At 41.8% G+C, this 24,115-nt stretch overlaps 1 protein-coding gene across 2 annotated transcripts in view; it reads right to left on the bottom strand.

Moving 5' to 3' along the window:
* CFAP97D2 (CFAP97 domain containing 2) overlaps window positions 1–24,115 on the bottom strand; it is a 34,573-nt gene that overhangs the window by 4,995 nt on the left and 5,463 nt on the right. For both annotated transcript variants that reach the window (XM_042904916.1, XM_042904923.1), the window contains exons 2-3: window positions 15,515–15,595; window positions 14,481–14,598 (exon numbers count right to left, since the gene is read on the bottom strand). In XM_042904916.1, coding sequence (XP_042760850.1) covers window positions 14,481–14,598; window positions 15,515–15,595 — 199 coding nt within the window. The remainder of the gene's footprint in view (window positions 1–14,480; window positions 14,599–15,514; window positions 15,596–24,115) is intronic.

Below are 24,115 nucleotides of genomic sequence, written 5' to 3'. Positions count from 1 at the left end.
TGCTCAGAAGGCAGGAAGGGCTCCCAGAGACGGTATATTTCCTCTTTCTCACTTGTCTGACAAACATTTGGTAGTGCATCTTGCTGCAGGTGCCTGGTTGGGGAGGAGCTGGGCTTCAGAGGTGAGCGGTGACCTCACGGCCCAGGTGAGGGAGAGAGCACACAGGCACAGTGAAGAGGAGGAAAAGCAGCTCAGTGGTGTCGATGTGCTGGGGACACAGAGGTGGGGATGCTCAGGGCTTCCTGAGGACAGAGGGAAGAAGTGGCAATCAGAAGTGATGCTGGGACAGAACCCTGAAACGACAGAGGTGTGAGCAGGATGGCAAGGAGAGGAAGGACATGCCCGGTGGCAGGTGCATCTAGGAGTCTGACAGAGGCTGGACCCTGGAGGGCCAGGTGCCGCTGGAGGAGTCCTGACTTACTGTGCAGGCAGCGCAGGGCCACAGAAGGCTGTAAAGCACATTCTTGCATTTCGAAAGGATCATTGTAGAGAAAGGGTGGAGAGCAGGTGAGAGAGAATGTGCGTGGAGTGGCCACTGCAGGGACCCAGGTGACGGATGAGAAGGCCAGAGGCAGGGCTGCATGCAAAACGCTGCCATGCTGTGCCCTGTAAGATGCATTCCCATTTCAGAGCCCTTTAGGGGTATGTGTGCATGGAAGTGGGGGGGGGGTTGTATCTTAGAGTCTGTGGAGTATGTTTATCTCACTTAGTCCTTAGAGCTAGCTACTCTATCATTAGCCTTACTGAGGTTAAAACGTACCCAAAGTCACAGAGAACGGGTAGTGGCACTAGATTTGAGCATGTGATCTAACTGGGTGGGACACTGAGGTAGAATCATCCGTTAGGCTGATGGCTGGGGGGGGGGGGTGGCAAAGGGGTTAAAGACACGATGTGTGAAGGAACGTGCAGCAGAGGAGTGGTGTGGAGCAAAGGCGGAGGGGTAGGAAGGGCCCGGCACTGCTCCAAGAAGTCATTGCCAAATCCAATTATAGGAAGCTTTTTTCTGTTTTCTTCTAAGAGTTTTATTGTTTTAGGTTGTGCATTTAGTTCTTTGATACATTTGTGAATTTTTGTTTATAGTTTAAGAGTCCAACTTCATTTTTTTTTGCATGTGGGTATCTAGGTTTCCCAGTGCTATTTGTCGAAAAGACTGTCCTTTCCCCATTGAATGGTCTTGGCATCCTTGTCAAAAATTATTTGACCATATATGTAAGGGTTTATTTCTGGGCATTCTATTCTATTCCACTGGTCCATATGTCTGTCTTTATGCCAATACCACACCATTTTGATTACTGTAACTCTGTAACTCCCTGATTGTGAAGTCAGGGAGTGTGAGCCCTCCAGGCTTCTTGTTCTTTTTTGAGATTTTGTTTTGGCTGTTTCAGGTCCCTTGAGATCCCATATAATTTTAGGATGGGTTTTTTTCTATTTCTGCAAAACTGTCATTGGGGTTTTGATAGCCATGACACTGAATTTATAGATCACTTTGAGTAGTATTGACATTTTAACAATATTAACTCTTCCAATCTGTGAACATGCCATGTGTTTCCATTTATTTATGTCTTCTTTTATTTCTTTTGGCAATGTGTTATACTTTTTATTGTACAAGTCTTTCGCCTTCTTAGTTAATTCCTAAGTATTTATTCCTTTTGAGACTATTGCAAATGGAATTTTTTGTAATTTCATTTTCAGATTCTTCATTGTTCATGTCTAGAATGCAATTGATTTTTTGTGTTGACTTAGTGGCCTGCTACTTTGCTGAATTCATTTATTAGTTCTAACAGTTTGTGTGTGTGTGTGTGTGTGTGTGTGTGTGTGTAATTATTAAGATCTTCTACATGTAAGAGCATATCATCTGTGACCAGACATCATTTTACTTCTTTCTTTCCAATTTGGATGCCTTTTATTTCCCTTGACTATTTGTTCTAGCTATAACTTTCAGTACTATATTGAATAAAAGTACTGAAAACAAAATTGTCCTGAACTTAGAGGAAAAGCTCTCAGTCTTTTACCATTATGATATTCACTGTGGGTTTTCCTATGTGGCTTTTATTATATGGAGGTATGTTCCATTCTATTCCTAGTTTATTGACTGTTGTTATCATGAAAGGATGTTGAATTTTGTCAAATGCTCTTTCTCGTCAATTGAAATAATCATGTCTATTTTTCCCCTTCATTCTGTTAATGTGGTTTACTTTTTAAAAAAAAGATTTTTTAACATTTATTTATTTTTGAGAGACAGAGAGAGACAGGGCATGAGTTGGGGAGGGCAGAGAGAGAGAGGGAGACACAGAATCTAAAGCAGGCTCCAGGCCCTAAGCTGTCAGCACAGAGCCCAATGCGGGGCTCAAATTCACAAACCATGAGATCATTACCTCAGCCAAAGTCGGACACTTAACCAACTGAGCCACCCAGGTGCCCCGTGTTAATGTGGTTTACTATATTGATTGGCTTTGATATGTTGAACCATCCTTGTATTCCAGAAATAAATCTCACTTAGTCATGGTATATGATCTTTTTAATATGCTGCTAATCAGTTTGCTAGTATTTTAATGAGACAATATTCATAAGGGATATTGGTATGTAGTCTTCTTTTCTTGTGGAGTCTTTGTCCAACTTAAGTATTAGGGTAACATTGCCCTCATAGAATGAGTTAGGAAGTGTTTCCTCTTCATTTTTGGGGAAAAGTTTGACAAGCATTGGTATTACTTTTTCTTTAACTATTTCGTGTAATTCACCAGTTAAGCTATAGGGTCCAGGGCTTTTTTTGTTAGGGGATTTTTGATTACTGATTCCATCTTCTTACTAATTATAGGTCTGTTCAAATTCTCTGTTTTCATGTTTTAGTCTTGGTAGGTTTTGTGGTTCTATGAATTTGTCCATTTCAGCTAGGCATCCAATTTGTTGGCATATGATCCTTCATAGCATTCTCCTATAATCCTTTTTATGTCTATAGCATTGGTAGTAATGGCCCTACTTTCATTTCTTATTTTCATAAGTTGAGTCTCTTCTCTATTTTCCTTAGTGTGTCTACCTAAAATTTTGTTAATTTTTTAAATCTTTTTGAAGAACCAACTTTTAGTTTCATTTATTTTCTCTATTGTTTTTCTACTCTTTATTTCATTTATCTCTGCTCTATACTTTATTATTTCCTTCCTTCTGTTAGCTTTAGATTTAGTTTGTTCTTCTTTTCCTAGTTCCTCAAGTAGTAAAATTGGGTTGTTCTTTGAGATCCTTTTTTTTAATGTGTGTACAGCTATAATTTCCCTCACTGGCACCAATTTCCTGCACGTCACATAAGTTTTGGTATGTTGTGCTTTCATTTTCATTTGTCTCTAAGTATTTTCTGTTTTTTGTTTTCTTCTTTGACCTATTACTTATTTATGAGTATATTGTTTAGGGGCACCTGGATGGCTCACTCAGTTAAGCGTCCAACTCTTGATTTTGGCTCAGGTCATGATCTCATGGTTCATGAGCTCAAGCCCTGCATCAGGCTCTTTGCTGACAGTGAAGATGCGGCTTGGGATTCTCTCTCTCTCTCCCTCTCTCTCTGCCCCTCCCCCACGTGCTGACACTTGTTCTCTCACACTCTCTCTCTCAAAATAAATAAATAAATAAACATTTTAAAAAAGTGTTTATTGTCTAATTCCCAGAATTTTGTGAATTTTCCAGTTTTCCTTCTGTTACTGATACCTAATTTCATCCTGTTATGGTCAGAGAAGATACTTTGTATGATACCTATCTTTTTAGATCTATTAGTATTTGCTTTGTGGCCTAAAATATGATCTGTTCTAGAAAATGCCACATGTGCACTTGAGAAGAATGTGTATGCTGTTGTTGGGTAGAGTGTTCTGTGTATGTCTGTATGGTCTAGTTGGCTTGTTGTGTTAGGTCTTCTATTTATTTACTTATCTTCTGTCTGGTTGTTCTGTCCATTGTTGTAAACAGGATACTGAAGTCTCCAATTATTATTGTAGAACTGTCTATTTCTACCTTCAATCATGTCAACTTTTGCTTCATATATTTTGGTGGTCTGTCCTTAGGTGCACAAATGTTTATAATTTGATATCTTCTTGTATTAAAACTTTTGCTAACATATAATGTCCTTCTTTGTCTCTTGTAAACTTTTTTGTATCTAAAGTATATTTTGTTTCATAGTAGAATAGCCACTTCTGCTCTATTTTGGTTGCTATTTGCATGAGATACTTTTTACCATACTTTAACTTTCAATGTATTTGGCTCTGAAGTGAGTTTCTTGTAGGCAGTATATAGTTTGATCATGTGTTTTTATCCATTCTGCCAATCTTTGTCTTCTGATTGGAGAGTTTGTCCATTTATATTTAAAGTAATTCCTGGGGCACCTGGATGGCTCAGTCGGTTAAGCATCCGACTTTGGCTCAGGTCATGATCTCACAGTTCATGAGTTGGAGCCCTGCATTGGGCTCTATGCTGACAGCTCAGGGCCTGGAGCCTGCTTCAGATTCTGTCTCCCTCTGTCTCTGCTCCTCCCCTGCTTGCACTCTGTCTCTCTCTCTCAGAAATAAATAAAGATTAAAAAAAATTTTTTTTAATAATTCCTGGGGCACTTGGGTGTGGCACTTAGGTAAGTGTCTGACTTTGGTTCAGGTCCGTGATCTCACAGTTCATGAGTTGGAGCCCTGCAACAGGCTCTGCTGTCAGAACAGAGCCTGCTTAAGATCCACTTTCCCCTCTTTCTCTGCCCTTCCCCCTCTCAAAATAGATAAACATTAAAATAAATTTAAAAAGTAATTACTAATAAGGAGGGACTTTTGCTATTTTGCTATTTGTTTTCCATATGCCTAATAGCTTTTTGTCTTTTATTTCCTGCATTACTGTCTTCTTTTGTATTTACTTGATTTTTTGTAGTAAAACATTTAAATTCCTTTGTTTCTTTTTGTGTATATTCTATAGCTATTTTATTTGTGGTTACCATGAGGATTGCATTTGACATCCTAAAGTTATAACACTTTACATTTAATCAATATCAAATTAACTTCAATAATATATAAAAACTGTTCTTTCACTGCTGTCTTCCCATCCTTTTTAGTTATTGATTTCATAAAATTACTTTCTTTTTAAAAAAAATTTTTTTTACATTTATTTATTTTTGAGAAACAGAGTGAGACAAAGCATGAGCAGGGGAGGGGCAGAGAGAGAAGGAGACACAGAATCCAAAGCAGGCTCCAGGCTCTGAGCAAGCGGTCAGCAGAGCCTGATGTGGGGCTCGAACCCACAAACTGTGAAATCATGACCTGAGCCGAAGTCGGACACTCAACCTACTGAGCCACCCAGGCACCCCAATCATAAAATTACATTCTAATACATCATGTGCCCTATAAAATAACAATTCTTTTAAATAAATTAGTCTCTTAAATTATGTATAAAATAAGATTTGGAACTCCAAATTTCCAGTAATAGTAGCTTTGATATTTGCTCATGTGTTTACTGTTATTGAGATCTTTATTTCTCCATATGGCTTTGATTTACTGCATAGTAACTAGTAATTTCACCCTGAAGGACTCAGGGTGGAGAAGGTCAAGTGGTAATGAACTCCCTCAGCCTTTATTTATTTGGGAATGTCTTGATTTCTCCTTCACTTTTGAAGGACAGATTTTCTGGATATGGGATTCTTGGTTGACATTTTTTTTTTCTTTTGACACTCTGCTAATCTCCTAATTATCTCATTTATGATCCCTGTATGTAAGATTTGCTTCTTACTTGAAGCTTTTAATATTCTTTGTCTTTGTTTTTCCAAAGTATGATTATAATGTGCCTCAGCATGGATCTCTTTGAGTTCATCTTACTTGAAGTTCATTGAACTTCTTGGATGAAATCTGGGAAGTTCTTAGCCATTATTTCTTCAAATATTCTTTCTGCCCCTTTCTCTCGTCCTTCTGGAACTCTCACAATATATATGTTGATCCACTTAATGATATCCCAGAGGTCCTTCAGGTTCTGTGCTTTTCCTCAATCTTTTTTCTTTCTGTTCCTCAGCCTGGATACTTTCCTTTGTCTTACCTTCAAGTTCACTGATTCTTCCTTCTGCCTGCTTAAATCTTCCTTTGAATCCCTCTAGTAAATTTTTCTTTTCAGTGATGGTACTTTTAACTTCAGAATTTCTTTTTGGTTTCTTTTTAGGTTTTCTATCTCCTTGTTAATATTTCGATTTTGTTCATACATAATTCTCTTGACTTTCTCCACATCTTTCTTCAGTTCTTTGAGCATTTAAAACCATTGTTTTATATATCTGACATCAGGTCATTTTCAGTGACAGTTTCCATTTATGGATTTTTTTCTCCCTTTGAATAGGCCTTTCTTGTTTATTTGCATGCCTTATAATTTTTTATTGAAAACTAGACATTTGGATCCAGTACTGTGGTAACTCTGGAAGTAAGATTCTCCCCCTTCCTCAGAGCTAGTTGGTTTTTATTATAATTAATTAATTAATTAATTTTGTTTGTTGCCATAGGCTAACTCTGTGCTGAGGATCAGCCTGAGGTGTAACCTTCTAATTTCTTTTCTGAGCCTTTTTCTGAGCATTCAAAGGACACTTTCTAATTTTCCATGTACATGCAGTTGTTTTTGTATGTCCGAGTCTTTAGTGTCTGACTCCCAAAGCGGGGAAAGGGAAAAATGAGAAGAGGTGGGTAGATAAAGGACACTAGTTCTTTAAATTCCCTGGAAGTCACTTCAGCAGTAGCAGGATGGTCTTGCAACAAGAGTGGTTTTCACCTCTTCATCTGCACATTTGTGATCAGAAGCAGCAATCAGTGATCACAGCATCGACCTGATATTTGGAGGTAAGGGTCTTTTGTTGCCTACTTTGGCTATCACAGGCTGCTCTAGGACCACGTGTACAGCTGCCCATCACGAGTCTGTGGGTGGGCAATGTGTAGATGCTACTTTGCTAAGAGCTGATATTGACTGAAATTAACCACAATTTTATGCCCAAATCTTCCCCCTGGAAGTTTTCAATAGATTCCAAAGTAGTTTCAATAGAGCTCCGAAGTAGTTACTTCAGACAGATTTTAATTGCACAATTGTCTAGGTAGAGAGACAGATTCCTGGCGTTTCCTACTCTACCATCTTCCTAGCAATGAGCTTTATTTAGCCTCTTAAGGCCTGTTCTCTTAAGATGAAAAACTTCCTGATCTCATACAAATGTCTTGGATATGTGCAACCACCAGCATAGTCAATGGGAATAGTTTCATCATCCTCAAAAAGAAACCTTGTACTCTTTAACTATCAACTCACTATCCCTCCCTGCCCCCAAGCCTAAGTGACCACTAATCTACTTTTTATTTCTATGGATTTCCCTATTCTGGATATTTCATATAAATTGAACCATATAACGTATTGGCTTCTTTCTCTCAGCATAAAGTTTTCTTTTCTTTTCTTTTCTTTTTTTAAATATAATTTATTGTCAAATTGGTTTCCATACAACACCCAGTACTCATCCCAACAAGTGCTCTCCTCCCTGCCCATCACCCACTTTCCCCTCTCCCCCACCCCCCATCTATCCTTAGTTTGTTCTCAGTCCTTGAGAGTCTCTTATGGTTTCCCTCCCTCCCTCTCTGTAACCCCCCCCCCCCCCAAAATGGTCTTCTGTTAAGTTTCTCAAGATCCACATATGAGTGAAAACATATGGTATCTGTCTTTCTCTGCCTGGCTTATTTCACTTAGCATAATACCCTCCAGTTCCATCCATGTTGCTGCAAATGGCCAGATTTCATTCTTTCTCATTGCCAAGTAGTATTCTATTGTATATATAAACCACATCTTTATACATTTGTCAGTTGACAAATTTAGGCTCTTTCCATAGTTTGGCTCTTTCTATAGTTTGGCTATTGTTGAAAGTGCTTCTATAAACATTGGGGTACAAGTGCCCCTATGCATCAGCACTCCTGTATCCCTTGGGTAGATTCCTAGCAGTGCTATTTCTGGGTCATAGGGTAGTTCTATTTTTAATTTTTTGAGGAACCTCCACACTATTTTCCAGAGCAGAAAATAGTTCATTTTTGCTTTTAATTCCTTTGCCTTTGGAGACATGTTGAGTAAGAAATTGTTGCGGTTGAGGTCAAAGAGGTTTTTTTCCTGCCTTCTCATCTAGGGTTTTGATGGTTTCCTGTCTCACATTCAGGTCCTTCATCCATTTTGATTTCATTTTTTGTGTATGGTGTACGAAAGTGGTCCAGGTTCATTCTTCTGCATGTTGCTGTCTAGTGTTCCCAGCACCACTTGCTGAAGAGACTGTCTTTATTCCACTGGATATTCTTTCCTGCTTTGTCAAAGATGAGTTGGCCATATGTTTGTGGGTCCATTTCTGGGTTGTTTATTCTATCCCACTGTGTCTGTTTTTGTGCCAATACCATACTGTCCTGACGATTACAGCTTTGTAGTAGAAGCTAAAGTCTGAGATTGTGATGCCTCCTGCTTTGGTTTTCTTCTTCAATATTACTTTGGCTATTCGGGGTCTTTTGTGGTTCCATACAAATTTTAGGATTGTTTGTTCTAGCTTTGAGAGGAATTCTGGTGCAATTCTGATTGGTATTGCATTGAATGTGTAGATAGCTTTGGGTAGTATTGACATTTTAACAATATTTATTCTTCCAATCCATGAGCATGGAATGTTTTTCCATTTCTTTGTATTCAGCATAAAGTTTTCAAGCTTCATCCATGTTATACTGTTTTATTTAAACAATTTTTTTAATGTTTATTTATTTTTGACAGAATGAGAGACAGAGCATGAGCGAGGGAGGGGCAGAGAGAGAGGGGCAGAGGGAGAGAATCCAAAGCAGGCTCCAGGCTCTGAGCTGTCAGCACGGAGCCTGACATGGGGCTCGAACTCACAGACCACGAGATCATGACCTGAGCCGAAGTCATGCCCCCATGTTATGCTATTTTAAATACTTCATTCCTTTAAATTCCTGAATAATATTCCATTGTGTGTGGGTATACCAAATTTTGTTTATTGATTCTTCAGTTGATGAATATTTGTATTGTTCCTACCCTTGGCTATTATGAATAACACTGATGTAGATATTCCTATACAAGTTTTACTGTGGGCATATTTTCATTTCTCTTGTGTATGTGTCTAGGAGTGGAATTACTGAATCATATGGTAACTCTATGTTTAAACATTTGAAAAACTGCCAGACTTTTGTCCAAATTAGCTGCACCATTTTACATTTCCGCCAGCAGTGGATAAAGATTCCAATTTTTCCACATCCTCACCAACATTTGTTATTATCTGCCTTTGGTTCTAGCCAAACTTGTGGGTATAAAGTGATATCACATTGTGGTTTTGACTTGCATTTCCATGATGACTAATGATGTTGAACATTTTTTCATGTATTTATTGTCCTTTTGCATATCTTCCTTGGAGAAATATTTATTCAGATCATTTGCGTATCTTTAAATTGGGCTATTTTTCTTTTTATCATTTGGCTGTAAGAGTTCTTCATATATTCTGAATATATGCAAGTCCCTTATCAGATATATAACTTGCAAATATTTTTGCCCATTCTGTGGACTGTCTTTTCACTTTCTTGATACTGTCCTTTGAAGCACAGAAGTCCTTAATTTTAACTAAGTCTAATTTATCCAGCTTAATGTTTTCTCTTTTTTCATGCTTTTGGTGTCATATCTAATACCATTACCAAAGATGAGGGCAGGAAGATTCACTTCCATGTTTTCTTATATGAGTTTTTATATTTTGTTTCAGCTTTTTAAAAAAAAATATTTATTTTGAGGAAAGCACAAGCAGGGGAGGGGCAAAGAGAAGGGGCAGAGGATCTAAAGAGGGCTCTGCACTGACAGCCTGACAGCAGTGAGCCTGATGTGTGGCTTGAACTCATGAACCACGAGGAGATCATGACGTGAGCAGAAACCAAGATTCAGTTGTTCAACTGACTAAGCCACACAAGTGCCCCTGTCTCAGCTTTTATATTTTGGTCTTTGATCCATTCTGAGTTAATTCTTGTATGTGGTGTGAAATAAGAGCCCAACTTTATTCTTCTGCATATGAATACAGAATTGTTCCACACCATTTGCTGAAAAGACTATTCTTTCCCTATTGAATGGTCCTGGCATCTTTATTGTAAATAAATTGATATAGACACATGGGTTTATTTCTGCACTCTCAATTCTATTTCATTGATCCATGTCTACCCTTATGTTGGCACCACATTGTCTTGATTACCACTGCTTTGCAGAAAGTTTTGGAATCAGGATACATGACTCCCTATTTTGTTCTTCTTTTTCAAGATTGTTTGACTACTTGGTGTCCCTTGTCAGTTCCATATGAATTTTCAAATCCACTTGCCAATTTCTACAAAGAAATCAGCTAGGATTCTGGCAGGGGTGGCACTGAATCAGATCAGTTTGTGGAGTATGCCATGCTAACAATATGAAGTCTTCTGACTTACGAACATAGGATGTTCCCCCATTTATTTATTCTTTAATTTCTTTCAACAATGTTTTATAGTTTTCAGAATGTAAGTTTTGTACTTTCTTTATTAAATTTGTTCCCAAGTATTTTATTATTTTTGATGTTTTTGCAAATGAAACAATTTTCTTAATTTCAGTTTCAGATTGTTAATAGCAAATATATAAAAATACAATGGACTTTTGTATATTAATCTTCTGTCCTGCTACCTTGGTGATCTTGTGTATTAGTTCTAATAGTTTTGGTTTTTTTTAATTGGTTTCCTTAGGATTTTCTGTATGCAAGATCATATTATCTGTGAATAGAGACAGTTTTTTGTTTTCCTCTCCAATTTGAATGTCTTTTATTTCATGTTCAGTGATGCTTGGAACTTGCCACACTTTGCTGCAAATGAAGTCAGCTGCTTTGAGGGAACATCAAGAACCATTTATTTCATGGTTTGCATCTCACCCTACACAAAATCTCAGAGTTCTGGAGCTCAGAATAGTAAGCTTCTCTCTGTGTGACATCCCATGCTCTTCCATTGTAGTGGGGGAGAACACATAGATATTTATGGCTTGACTGTCCCAACATCAAACCCCTGTTTTATGAACTAGGCCAAGGGGATCAGGCCCCAGTATTCTCAGCAATACCACTCAAGTTGGAGCCTCCATTTTCTGAGTGGGAGCTGGGCAGAAAGGAGTCTTCATCTCTGGGCCACTCTCACCTGAGACGCGGTCTCAGTAATAGAGACCCAACCTGGAAGGGTTGGGAGGGAGGGGGATGGAGTGTGTCTCAGTTCAAATACTATGGAATCTGTCTGTTCTTGCCGCATCACATTTCAGCAGATTTTCTTGGATAAATGTTTCTTCATATGGTGTATGTCCTTAGGACCATTTCCATAAACCTTAAATGATTGTTTTAAAAATAATTTTTATCAGTTTTACTGGGGAGTGGGTCCAGAGACCTCCTTATGCTGTCATGCTTGGAAGACTTTCTCTGTGTGACTCATATTTAAGGCTCTTCATTTATCATTGAGTTTTCAGTCTTGGGTAGATATTGGTTCTTGATTTTTAAAAAAAATTTTTTTTTGAAATTTATTTATTTTTGAGAGACAAAGAGAGACAGAGCATGAGTGAGGGAGGGACAGAGAGAGGAGACACAGAATCCGAAGCAGGCTCGAGGCTCTGAGCTGTCAGCACAGAGCCTCACATGGGGCCTGAACCCACAAACTGCGAGATCATAGCCTGAGCCAAAGTCGGTCACTTAATCAACTGAGCCACACAGGCCCCCTGGTTTTTGATTTTTTAAAAACATGAATACTCATTTCACCCTTATTTGTTTAATAGTCAAAGATTAAAGACAATCCAAATGCTCACCAATAGGTGAATGGATAAACAAACTGTGATGGCTCCCTACAATGAGCACTACTCAGCCACAAAAAGGAATGGTCTATTGACTCACTCAACCATGCTATTACGTGGAGTAAATGGCAGAAAAAGGCAGACAATGCATGGATCTACTCAGAAAATGCAAACTTGTCCACAGGGACAAAAAGACTGTGGATGTATGCGGGTGGGAGAGAGGAGGGGTGGGGTAATTATTCATGGGAACAGGAGACCTGGAGGAGTGATGGGTATAGTTATTATCTTGATTGTGGTGATATTCTCACAGGTGTAAAGCACGTCAAACTTATCAAACGGTACACTGAAAATATATAGTGTACCATATGCCAATTATATCTCAATAAAGCCATACAAAATAAAATGAAGAATTAAAGCCCAATTGTTGGTCATATAGTTTCTCTTATAGTGTTGACTTTTGCTACTGAGTAGTTAGCTAGCTAGGTACATCCATGCTATCTGAACCAACTAGTTTGCAATGTTCTGGGAATAGCCAAGATCTCCCTGAAAATTGGCTGATTCTCTTCCACACCCTGTGTTAACTTGACAAGTGTCTTTTACTAAATAAAGGACAGAGAAATGAAATGGCCAGTTATTAGGCCCAAACTGATGCATTCTTGACAGAAATCATTGACTTTTATTTTTGCTGGGGCTCCATTAAACTAATCACAAGGAGACACACCATTTCTACCATTACTTTGTGATGAGTCATTAGCTGAATTAGCTAGGTGCCTCCTACTTCCACACTCCAAACGTCAAGAGTTGCGCGAAGCTGAATTCGCTTTGAGTTTGAACGTGCAAAGCAACCACCCTTTGTCCTCAGCATATGGCCCAGAGCTGAACAATGAGAAATATGTCGGAAGGGAAAAGGAGGTCTTCTGCTGCTTTAAATCCAAGCAAGACAAGGAGGGGGTATGTGGCTTGCAAAGCCGGCCAAAATAATTTCCTGGTGTGGAAGGAGCTGGGTCGGTTCACAGGCCACCTTTGGCCCCTCACATCCCTTTCATGTTTCCTGAAGTCTGGTTCTGTCTGGCTCCCTTGTTCAAGCCCAGGGACTTCCTGTGGGCTTCTGACTGGCTGGTACCTCCCGGGATCACTTCTGCTTCTTCTTTGCCCTCCTTCTTCCCTTATTTCCTGTGTGTGACAGATCAGGCAGGTTCTGAGGGGGGAGCCATTTGATTGTGTGGATTCCCCTCCAGGCTGCTAGGGACTCGCTTATCAAAGAGAATCCAGGCATGTTGTGTGAGAAGCTCCCTGTAGGAGCCTATTCTGGCCTGAGTTGTATGGAGATTAACTATTAGCCTAGGCTCCCTCATAACAGCTTTAAGCTTTAAGCTTTTAAGCTTTAATCACTCAACAGTGATTTTTATACTCAGGTGAAATATCTGTCTTTAATGCAGAAAGTGATTCCAAATGTAATGTAAACTATCCCAGGAGAATGGAGGTCTACCCATAGCTCCAGGTTTTTAATGACAAGCTGGACAGTGGCTGCAGCCATGAAGCATAGGGGCCATTCCTGACACGCAGGCCTGCTCCCCATCCTTCCAGGCCCCTCAGAGTGTAGCCCCAGGTGAACCACTGCTGAACTGGGAGACAAATTACTTTGATAAACCCAGCCCAGCAGGACTGTACGATCCACTCTTCCCATGGAGCTTTGATCTGGGCCCACTATAGCCTTCCTATAAGACGCAATTCCTGTGCTTGAGAGTCAACTAAATTTTAATTTATTGCAGAATCTGGAAACCATTCTGAGCTTCTTGGAGACAGGTACAGGCTAAAGGTTTTAAGAGGACTGATCACTTCTGAAAACCCACCTGCATTACAATTATCCATCACTGTCACTACTGAACTGTCGCATTTAAAAGGAAAGGACAATGAGAGGGGCTTTTAGGACTCATAATTGTCTCCAAACTTTTATAGGCAGATTTTAAAGACCATGGAGGCCTACTATTCTCCATTTCTACAGAGAACTGCACTTTGGGTAAAAAACAATGTGGTTGGGAAAAAGCAGCACCAGCACGAGGCTGGGAGTGGCCACCTCGTCTGCAACAAGCAGGAGCAGTCACCACCCACATTGGAGACAGGAGTGCGTGGCCTTTGAGGCCGTTTCCAGACAAATATCAGGCCCATGGTGCGCTGGCAGAAAACAACAGCCTTGGCTGCTTTTGCAGATGAAAACCTAGGAGAAATGCCTGGCAGGCACAGGCCCTGGGGTGGAACCTGCTTCCACCAGTTTCTAGGTGCCGTCCTCACCAAGTTCTGTCACCGCTCGGTGCCTCAGTTTCCCCATCTGTACACCAAGAAGCACAATAGACCCTTCCTCATGGGCTGAGTATGAGAGTTAGGCAGTGAGATGATGTAGCACAGTGGGACAGCACAGGTGTGCGGTGAGCTCACAGCACTGAGAGCTACTGTTTGTGTCCCTGTTCTGCGGTGGGCACGGAATCAGCCTGAGTCCCAGGCAATACTCTGATTCGTGGACAACACAGCAGGAAGCACAGGGCTCTCTGGAGGGGAAGGAAAGGCCCCGTTCTGGCTCAGGGGCAGCTATCCTGTGCAGGCCCTGGAGCTGAGCACTCCGGGTCCTTCTGGGTTTGGTGCTGTCTGGGGGGTGCAGGAGCCCCAGTTACCTCTTACATGTGCAGTTGTTTCTTTCTCAGTCTGTCCCCTGGTCCTCATGATGCAGGACACCCTCTCCAGCAGCAAGCGGTTATCCCTGTCGATGACCGCGAGACGCTCCTCCTCGAGCTGCGGACAGACACACAGACACATGGGGGGCCTTCGGAAGCACCAGCTGCATCTAGGCCATTACCGTGCAGATTTACTTAGTGGATTCCTTCAACCCCACATTTCCTTTGACTTGGGCACGCTGCAGGTTTACACTGCCTCTTCAAATATCAGCAAGAGCTGTTGTAGCAAGCTTCAACAACAAGTATGACACATGCAGGCTCCTTTGTCTATAAATCGGGATACGTTAGGAAGGGGCCAAATTTCATATGCTCAGAATGGAAGTAACAGCAAGAACGCTATGATTCTTTGTGAAATTGGGTTACCGTCCAAAACTCAGTGAATGATGCTAATGAGGAAACCACTTCATGTTTTAAGAGAGGTGATTTTATACTGTGCAGAAGAAGAGATCGGAGCCCAGAGGAAGTGAAAAATCTCTTGTTTTAGGTTTTAAAGTTCACTGATCTATTGATTTGCTTGAGGATGACATTTAGCTTCTGCTCTGCCCACTTCAGATATCATCACTAACAGGCACATAAAGAGCACACAGCATTTTGTTCTGGAGGCACTACTGTCAGCATAGCCATGAGCACCAGAAGGCTTAAACTTCAAGAAATAAAATATCTGTGGAGGTCAAGAAATGGTCTTGTTTGAAGGAAGGGTACCGATTGCTCCAGAACGGCCCTGCCACTGCGCCTTCCTGCCCCTTCCGCCCTCTCCTCTGCAGACAAATGTCTGCAGGAAGACTGGAGAAGGGTCCCCATGCCCCTACTACCCGCCTGTGCTGGCAGAGTGAGGTTAACGGGCTGCTGACATGGCCTGGCATTGTCAACAACAGGAACCTTTATCCCTTGCCGAGCCGGCTGTTTCCATTTCTGGGGTTTCTGAGGCCACATTTCCTCAGTTACAAGGGCAACTGAGGAAGAACTGGCATTACCTTCAGCTTCTTGAGTTTCAGGCAGAGGTGGCTGAAGCTCAGTGGGGCGCGAGTGTCCACGAGGGGCTGGGCATCCTGGACCTGTGACACAGAGACGCAATGTGACCCCAGGCACACTTTTAGCCGGCAATTAACATGAACTCAGATTGGACAGCTTCTGGGCTGTGGCACCAGGGACAAGTATAGATAATTGTTTGTGGCACTGAAGAGACCATGTCAGCCTTGGACAGACACTCCTGAATGAGGCTCGGGCTTGATTCAGAATCCAAGTATCCCCCGGAGGCCAAGGGGCAGCCCTGGGAAATGAGTCATTTTCAAGTAGAGAATTAAGTGGGTATGGAGTGAGGACTCATGAAATGTAACTGCCAGTAGACATTTCTATTCTGTTGTCAGGCCTTTAAGACTTGAATTGTGAAACCGTGTCCACCTCATTCTACTTTCTGAGCCTCCAGCAACATGCCCAGGATGGGCACCTGAAACATTGATTAACTCAAAAACGATCTCTGCAGTTTCCCATCAGAAAATGTGCAAAGAAGGGAAGAAATTTACAGTTTAAAATGTGTTGGACTGGGACGCCTTAGGTGGCTCAGTTGGAAAAGCGTCCAACTTCCGCTCAGGTCAACATCTCAAGGTTTGTGAGTCTGAGCCCCACATCAGGCTCTGTGCTCTCAGTGCGGATAGGATCCTCTGTCTCCCTCTCTCTCCACCCCTGTCATGCATGTGCTCTTTCTCTCTCTCTTTCTAAAATAAGTACTTAAAAATAAAATAAAATGTGATGGAGTAAGTACGCGAGGGCTATCTGTATTACCATCTGCAATAAATAGGAATCTCCCTCCTCCATATTCTAGATACTTGGTGTAGACCAAGGGTTGGATGGCAAGAATGTTGAAAAGCATGCGCAGGAATTGGCGCTTGGCCCCTAACATGAGGGAGGACTAAAGAACAGAAACAAGGGAGAAACACAAACACATACGTGACCTGGAGGTTCTCTGTCACTGTGTGTGGAAGAAGACAAGACCAGAGGTGGGCTGGTGGGCCACACAGCTGGGGTATTCATCCAGTCATGCAGCTGTGGGGTGGTGAGCAGAGGTGTGCCTCTGTGCTGTGGGTAGGGTCTGCAGGAGTCAGGCCTCCCGGGAGGCGTGTGTCTGTTGGGGTGGGGATGAGGGAGAAAGGGGTGCTGAAGAATGGCCCAAGTCTTGCAGCTTTGATGACTAGGGACTCCAGGACAAGAATAAAGATGGTGAGTAGTCTGGGGGGTGGCCAGTAAACCCTGTGTTGGGTGGGGCTATCTAGAAGCAAGTTAGTTGGGCTACAGGTAAAAATTTTAGGCTAATTATGGTTATTAAAAATATGACACTATGGTGGCTCAGCTGGTTAAGCATCTGACTTTGGCTCAAGTCAGGGTCTCACATTTTGGGAGTTTGAGCCCCATGTCGTGCTCTGTGCTGAACAGCTTGGAGCCTGGAGCTTGCTTCGGATTCTGTGTTTCCCTCTCTCTCTGCATCTCCCTGCTTCGTGCTCTGTCTCTCTGTCTCTCAAAAATAAACATTAAAAAATTAAAAAAATTAAAGTATGACACTAGCTTGCTTTATTATAGCACTTGCTTTTGACCAAGGTCTTTGGAACACGCTGTTTTCCTAGATGCTCCTCTTGCCTATTATGCACATTACATACAAATGAAAGGAAGCTCTTTCGCACAGAGACTTGCCAGTTGAAAGATGAAGAAAAGGTGGAGACACTGAAAAGTTGCCATTTTATAGTCACCATAGCACAGATTGGCTTGGCACAATCACTAACTGATGTTTAATCTTGGGGGAAAGTATGATGGAAAAGATGGAACTGGAGTAACTAACAGCTGGAGACAGCTGCCAAGGTGGACATGATGGCAAGTGACAGGGTTCACCTCCAAGAACCACTGACAGGCTTAGCACCAAGAGATATCAGGAACCACAAATGCCTGGAGAGGCCCAGAGTGGGGGCTTTTGTGAGTCTTTCCAAGAAACTGAGACCCCTGACATTGTCTTCACTGTCTCATGAGGCAGGTGGCCAAGTTCTCCCCACAGAAGATACCAGAACTTCTTCTCTGGAGAAACGGGGTATGGGGGACTCTGGCTGAGGGCAAAGTGGGTGCGGCTGAGGTGGGGGTCAGTGCTTCTCCCAACCCTGTGCCTAAAACTTCACAGGTTCCCCAGACAGATCTCCAAGGAGAGTAAACTGCTCCAAACACCACCTGTATGTAGAGCCTCCAGTCAATGTCCACGACCTCCTTCTCCAGACACTGGAGGGATGTCTCCAACATGAAAGAGAGAGATAAGGACACTAAACAGGGGGTGGAAGAAACAGGGAAGATGAAGGGATCAGAGAAAAACAGCAAGTAAACTGTAAGTAACAAGCTTGGGGAGACAAAAGAGGGTGCTGTGTCCATAAAACAAGAATGAGATTCCAGGAAAAAGAAATGACTACTGATATTAGCCCTTGAAAATTAAAACTGAAATAAAAATTGAACAAAGGAGCTGAGGATGAAACTAAGGAACCTCTCCAAAATGAGCCAAAAACAGAGAGATGGGCAGCAGAAGAGAAAATAAAAGGAAACCAGAGGGTTGATATTGGGTCTCTGACATGTAACTAGTAGGGTTCCTAGAAAGGGAAGGAATTTTTAGATTCTCTCAAATGAAAGGATCCATCAGAATGAACTCAAAGAGACTCACATAAAAACATGTCATTACAGAATGTGAAAACATCAGTAATAAAGATGAGGTCCTTCCTAGAAGTTTCCGGAAAGAAGCACCCACAGTCACACAGGAGTCAGAATGGCACTGGATATTTAAAAGAAGGTGGTGGTTGGGGCGCCTGGGTGGCGCAGTCGGTTAAGCGTCCGACTTCAGCCAGGTCACGATCTTGCGGTCCGTGAGTTCGAGCCCCGCATCGGGCTCTGGGCTGATGGCTCGGAGCCTGGAGCCTGTTTCCGATTCTGTGTCTCCCTCTCTCTGCCCCTCCCCCGTTCATGCTCTGTCTCTCTCTGTCCCAAAAATAAATAAAAAAAAAAAAAAAAATAAAATAAAAAATAAAAGAAGGTGGTGGCTGCAGCAGAGGGCTGGCCATCCGTTAACATAGCTCATGCTCCCCCAGCCGCAGTCTGGAGCTGTCCCTGGGAAATGGATGTCCTGTCAGGGACAGCATTTCCCAGGACTCCTGGCACTTGGGAGTGGCCATGTGATGAATTCTTGCCAATGCAGCATCAGCAGAGTGAAGCTCCAGTTTTAGGCCAGGTTTTCTAGGAAGCAGGTGTGCTTTCTGTGTCCTCTCCCCTCACAGAGCCTGATGGTGGAAGAGCCACAGGTGAGTGGAGCTGGTCTGGAGTTGCCCACACACAGGCACAGGAGCAGGGATTACACGAGGATGATGTTAGGGCCTATTTGTTATAGCATGTCTCATTACCACAACTTAGGATGAGGGCCAGTGCCTTTAACATACTGAGGGAAGGTGATTTCGATCCTAGAATCTCATACCAAAGTTTCTATCAAGAGAGATGAGAGAATAAAAGCATTTTTAACGCAGAGACAAAACAGAAAAGAAAAAACAAAACAAAACAAAACAAACCCAAGCAAACGAAAACCTCTGCTGCACTTGGGAAGCTCCTGCACGATGTGCTTCATCTCAGCGAGGGCGTAAACCAAGGTGCTGAAAGCATGGTGTCCAGGAAAAGGGTTTTCAACGTGGGAGACGGCACAGGGAGCTCCCGGCGCATCATCAGCTCAGTGGGCCCAGAGCGTACACAACGTGCCATCCCACCGGAAGCAGGAAGGTGGAGGGAGGACTGCTGAAGAGGGGTGGGGGGTGGGGGACTGAAAGACTATTTGATGTTCTTGAGTGTTTGAGAATTTATTCATCAGCATTTGATGACTGATGGAATATGGAATATTTGAGAAAAAATAACTACAAATATACAAAAAACTCAAGCAACGTGACAACAAAGCAACTATTAACCCTTATAAGAAATTGTAAGAAAGGAGATATAATTACAACTTGACTGAAAAATAAGTGGTTTTGCATAGTCATTATAACTGGTTATTGACTTAATAAAAACCGATTATATTGAGAAGATACGGCAAATGAGCATATTCTTCTGAAAAATGGAGGTCAAAACCAGGAGAAACTGCCAGACGCGTTGAGCACGGCTGCCTTGGAATGGGGCTTTGCCATGGGGAGAAACTGCTGTTTTTCTTAAAGTGTTTTGGTACTTTTTAATTTTTTCAAAAGTGCTTACATTACTCTGACAAAAATTAAAAGTAACTGGAGAATTATCGAATGAAAAGGTCCAGTCCAGGGAGTACTAGAATGGAGAGAAGCATAATCCTCCGTGTAGGCTCTCGAGGGCCAACAGCACAGGAGAGGCGGCCGAGCCTGGCCGAGTGCAAGAGCCTGACACCCCGGTGACGCAGAAAGGCTCGCCTCGGCCACCTCAGCTGCCGGTGCGGCTAGAAGACAGTGTAAACAGTCCTTTCCAGTTGGGTTTTGCCAGACGAGTGTGCACATGGAATAGAGCGTTCTGATGGCTCTGGAAGATCAGCAGCCTTGACCCTGCTCTGCCTCCTTCGTTGCACCATCTACGGGTCCCACCAATGTGTTTCAGAAGTGTGGGGGGGAGGGGGCAGAGACCGGAGCAACGATATTGAAGAGCCCCTCCCCCCATAGAGAATTAACAAGCGCAAACATCCTGTCCTATAGAGACCTCACATTGCACCTGACACTGTATCCTGCTTCAGCCCGCCCCCTGCACCTCCCCAGGCCACCCCATCCTGAAGTCAGCCCCTATCCTTCCCACCTGTGTCTGCATTTTTACCACTATGAAGGCACCCATAACCAATATTTTCTATTATTATCTTTTTAAATTTATGGAAATCATGTTTACCTACCCACTCTGCTTCTTTTTCCACTCAAAATTATGAATTTAAAAAAATGTAGTATAAAATTTTAACCATAAATAAAAATGAGAAAAATAGTATAACAAACCCCCATGGAGTCTCACTCAGCTTCACCAAAGCTAACTAGGGGCCAATCCGGTTTCATCTCTGCCCCCACCCACTGCCGCTGCCCCACCTGAGATTGTAGCAAATCAAGCCAAGCAAATCTTTTTCATCCTTAAACATCTTAATATATGTCTTCAAAACATAGGGAACCTTTTAAAAGTACATGCTTACAATACCATAATCACACCAAGTTGACAAGTTCTTTTTTAAAAAAAAATTTTAATGTTTATTTATTTTGGAGAGAGAGACACACAGAGTGTGAGCGGGGGAAGGGCAGAAAGAGAGGGAGACACAGAATCGGAAACAGGCTCTAGGCTCCGAGCTGTCAGCACAGAGCCCGACGCGGGGCTGGAACTCATAAACCCTGAGATCATAACCTGGGCTGGGGTCTGACGCTTAACTGTCTGAGCCACCAGGCGCCCCTACAACAGTTCTTTAATTAAGTATTCAGGCACCGCCCACATGTCTTCTATTATCCCCTCCCCTCTCCTCTCTCTTGTTTGCTTGTTGGACTTAGGACCTAGGTCAAAAGGTCCATAAATTTTACTTACTTGATGTATCTCTTGCACCTCTTTAAATTATAGTTTTTGCCTCCATTTCCGCCCTTGCAATGTGTTGTAGGGAAATCAGATAATTTGTCCTGTAGACTTTCTTAGTCTGGATTTTGCTGACTGAATGCCTGGCACTACCTATAAACTGATAGTTAGAAATTCAGGTTCAATTTTTTTTCCTTGGCAAGACTACCCCATGGTGATATTTTATCACAAGGTACACATTTCTGCTTATCTCTGTTTTTGTGAGAATTAGAAACATTCTGATTCTGTCATCCATTTCACATTTATTTGCTGGAATACGTCTACACTTCACTTTTGCAGGATAACTGCATTCTCTTTATTTACTAATTTTCAAAATAACAAGTTGTTCTTAGCACCTTCCAAAGGGGGTGGGTAAGGTGTTTCTGTTTAACATCATTAGGAAGTAAAAAATTCAAACATATTTGATGTGTTTCAGTACACTGCCATTGACATCCTTTTTGATAGTCAACATGTCCCTCTGGGGCCAGTGAGACAGTTGACTTTTATTTTTTATTGTTTAATTTACATCCAAGTTAGTTAGCACATAGTGCTATAGCGATTTCAGGAATAGATTCAGTGATTCATCCCCTGTGTATAATACCCAGGGCTCATCCCAACAAGTGTCCTCCCTAATGCCCTTTGCCCATTTAGCCCATCCCCTCTCCCACAACCCCTCCAGCAACCCTCAGTTTGTTCTCTGTATTTAAGAGTGCCTTCTGTTTTGTCCCCCTCCTCATTAAAAATTTTTTTTTTCCCTAATGTTTTTTGAGATTTTTGAGACAGAGAGACAGACACAGAGCATGAGCAGGGGAGGGGCAGAGAGAAAGGGAGACACAGAACTGGAAGCAGACTCCAGCCTCTGAGCTGTCAGCACAGAGCCCAGTGAGGAGCTTGAACTCATGAACCATGAGATCATGACCTGAGCCGAAGTTGGACGCTTAACTGACTGAGCTACCCAGGCACCCCTGTCCCCCTCCTTGTTTTTATATTATTTTTGTTTACCTTCCCTTATGTTCATCTGTTTTGTATCTTAAAGTCCTCATATGAGTTAAGTCATATGATATTTGTCTTTCTCTGACTAATTTCGCTTACCATAATACCCTCCAGTTCCATCCACATAGTTGCAAATGGCAAGATTTCATTCTTTTTGATTGTCGAGTATCAGATACCACATCTTCTTTATTCCTTTATCTGTCGATGGACATTTGAGTTCTTTCCATACTTTGGCTATTGTCAATAGTGCTACTATAAACATGGGGGTGCATGTGTCCCTTCAAAACAGCCCACCTGTATCCCTTGGATAAATACCTACCAGTGCAATTGCTGGGTCGTAGGATAGTTCTATTTTTAATTTTTTGAGGAACCTCCACACTGTTTTCCAGAGTGGCTGCACCATTTTGCATTCCCACCAGCAGTGCAAAAGAGTTCCTCTTTCTCTGCATCCTCAACAACATCTGTTGTTGCCTGAGTTGTTAACCTTAGCCATTGTGGTTTTGATTTGTATTTCCCTGATGATGAGTGATGTTGAGCATCTTTTCATGTGTCAGTTGGCCATCAGGATGTCTTCTTTGTAAAAGTGTCTGTTCATGTCTTTGGCCCATTTTTCACTGGATTATTTGTTTTTGGGTGTTGAGTTTGAGACGTTCTTTATAAATTTTGGATACTAACCCTTTATCTGATATGTCATTTGCAAATATCTTCTCCCATTCTGTCGGTTGCCTTTTAGTTTTGTTGATTGTTTCCTTTGCTGTGCAGACGATTTTTATCTTGATGAGCTCCGAGTAGTTCATTTTTGCTTTTGTTTCCCTTGTCTCTGGAGACATATTGAGTAAGAAGTTGCTGTGGTCGAGGTCAAGGAGGTTTTTGCCTGCTTTCTCCTCGAGGATTTTGATAGCTTTCTGTCTCACATTTAGGACTTTCATCCATTTTGAGTTTATTTTTCTGTCTGGTGTAAGAAAGTGGTTCAGGTTCATTCTTCTGCGCGTCGCTGTCCGGTTTTCCCAGCACCACTTGCTGAAGAGACTGTCTTTATTCCATTGGATATTCTTTCCTGCTTTGTCAAAGATTAGTTGTCCATACGTTTGTGGGTCCTTTTCTGGGTTCTCTATTCTGTTCCATTGATCTGAGTGTCTGTTTTTGTGCCAGTACCACACTGGGATTGTGATGCCTCCTGCTTTGGTTTTCTTCTTCAAGATCGCTTTGGCCATTCAGGGTCTTTTGTGGTTTCATACAAATGTTAGGATTGTTTTTTCTAGCTCTGTGCAGAATGCTGGTGTTATTTTGATAGGTATTGCATTAAATATGTAGATTGCTTTGGGTAGTATAGACTTTTTAACGATATTTCTTCTTCCAATCCAAAAGCATGGAATATTTTTCCATTTATTTGTGTCTTCTTTAATTTCTTTTATAAGCTTTCTATAGTTTTCAGTGTATAGATTTTTCACCTCTTTGGTTAGGTTTATTCCTAGCTATTTTATGGTTTTTGGTGCAATTGTGAATGGGAACAATTCCTTGATTTCTCTTTCCGTTGCTTCATTATTGGTGTATAGGAATGTAACCTATTTCTGTGCATTAATTTTATATCCTACGACTTTGCTGAATTCATGGATCAGTTCTAGCAGTTTTTTGGTGGAATCTTTTGGGTTTTCCATATAGAGTATCATGTCATCTGCAAAGAGTGAAAGTTTGACCTCCTCCTTGCCTATTTGGATGCCTTTTATTTCTTTGTGGTGTCTGATTGCTGAGGCTAGGACTTCCAATACTATGTTGAATAACAGTGGCAAGAGTGGACATCCCTCTCGTGTTCCTGACGTTATGGCAAAAGCTCTCAGCTTTTCCCCATTGAGGATGATGTTATCAGTGAATTTTTCATATACGGCTTTTATGATCTTGAGGTACGATCCTTCTATCCCTACATTCTTGAGGGTTTTTATCAAACAGTTGGCTTTTTAAACAATGCTAATAGCTTTGACAGCTTTTTTGCTTTCTGGAGT

Source organism: Panthera leo, chromosome A1, assembly GCF_018350215.1.
Source record: "Panthera leo isolate Ple1 chromosome A1, P.leo_Ple1_pat1.1, whole genome shotgun sequence".
In the NCBI taxonomy this organism is placed as follows: domain Eukaryota; kingdom Metazoa; phylum Chordata; class Mammalia; order Carnivora; family Felidae; genus Panthera; species Panthera leo.
This window is presented reverse-complemented; position numbering and strand designations above follow the sequence as displayed.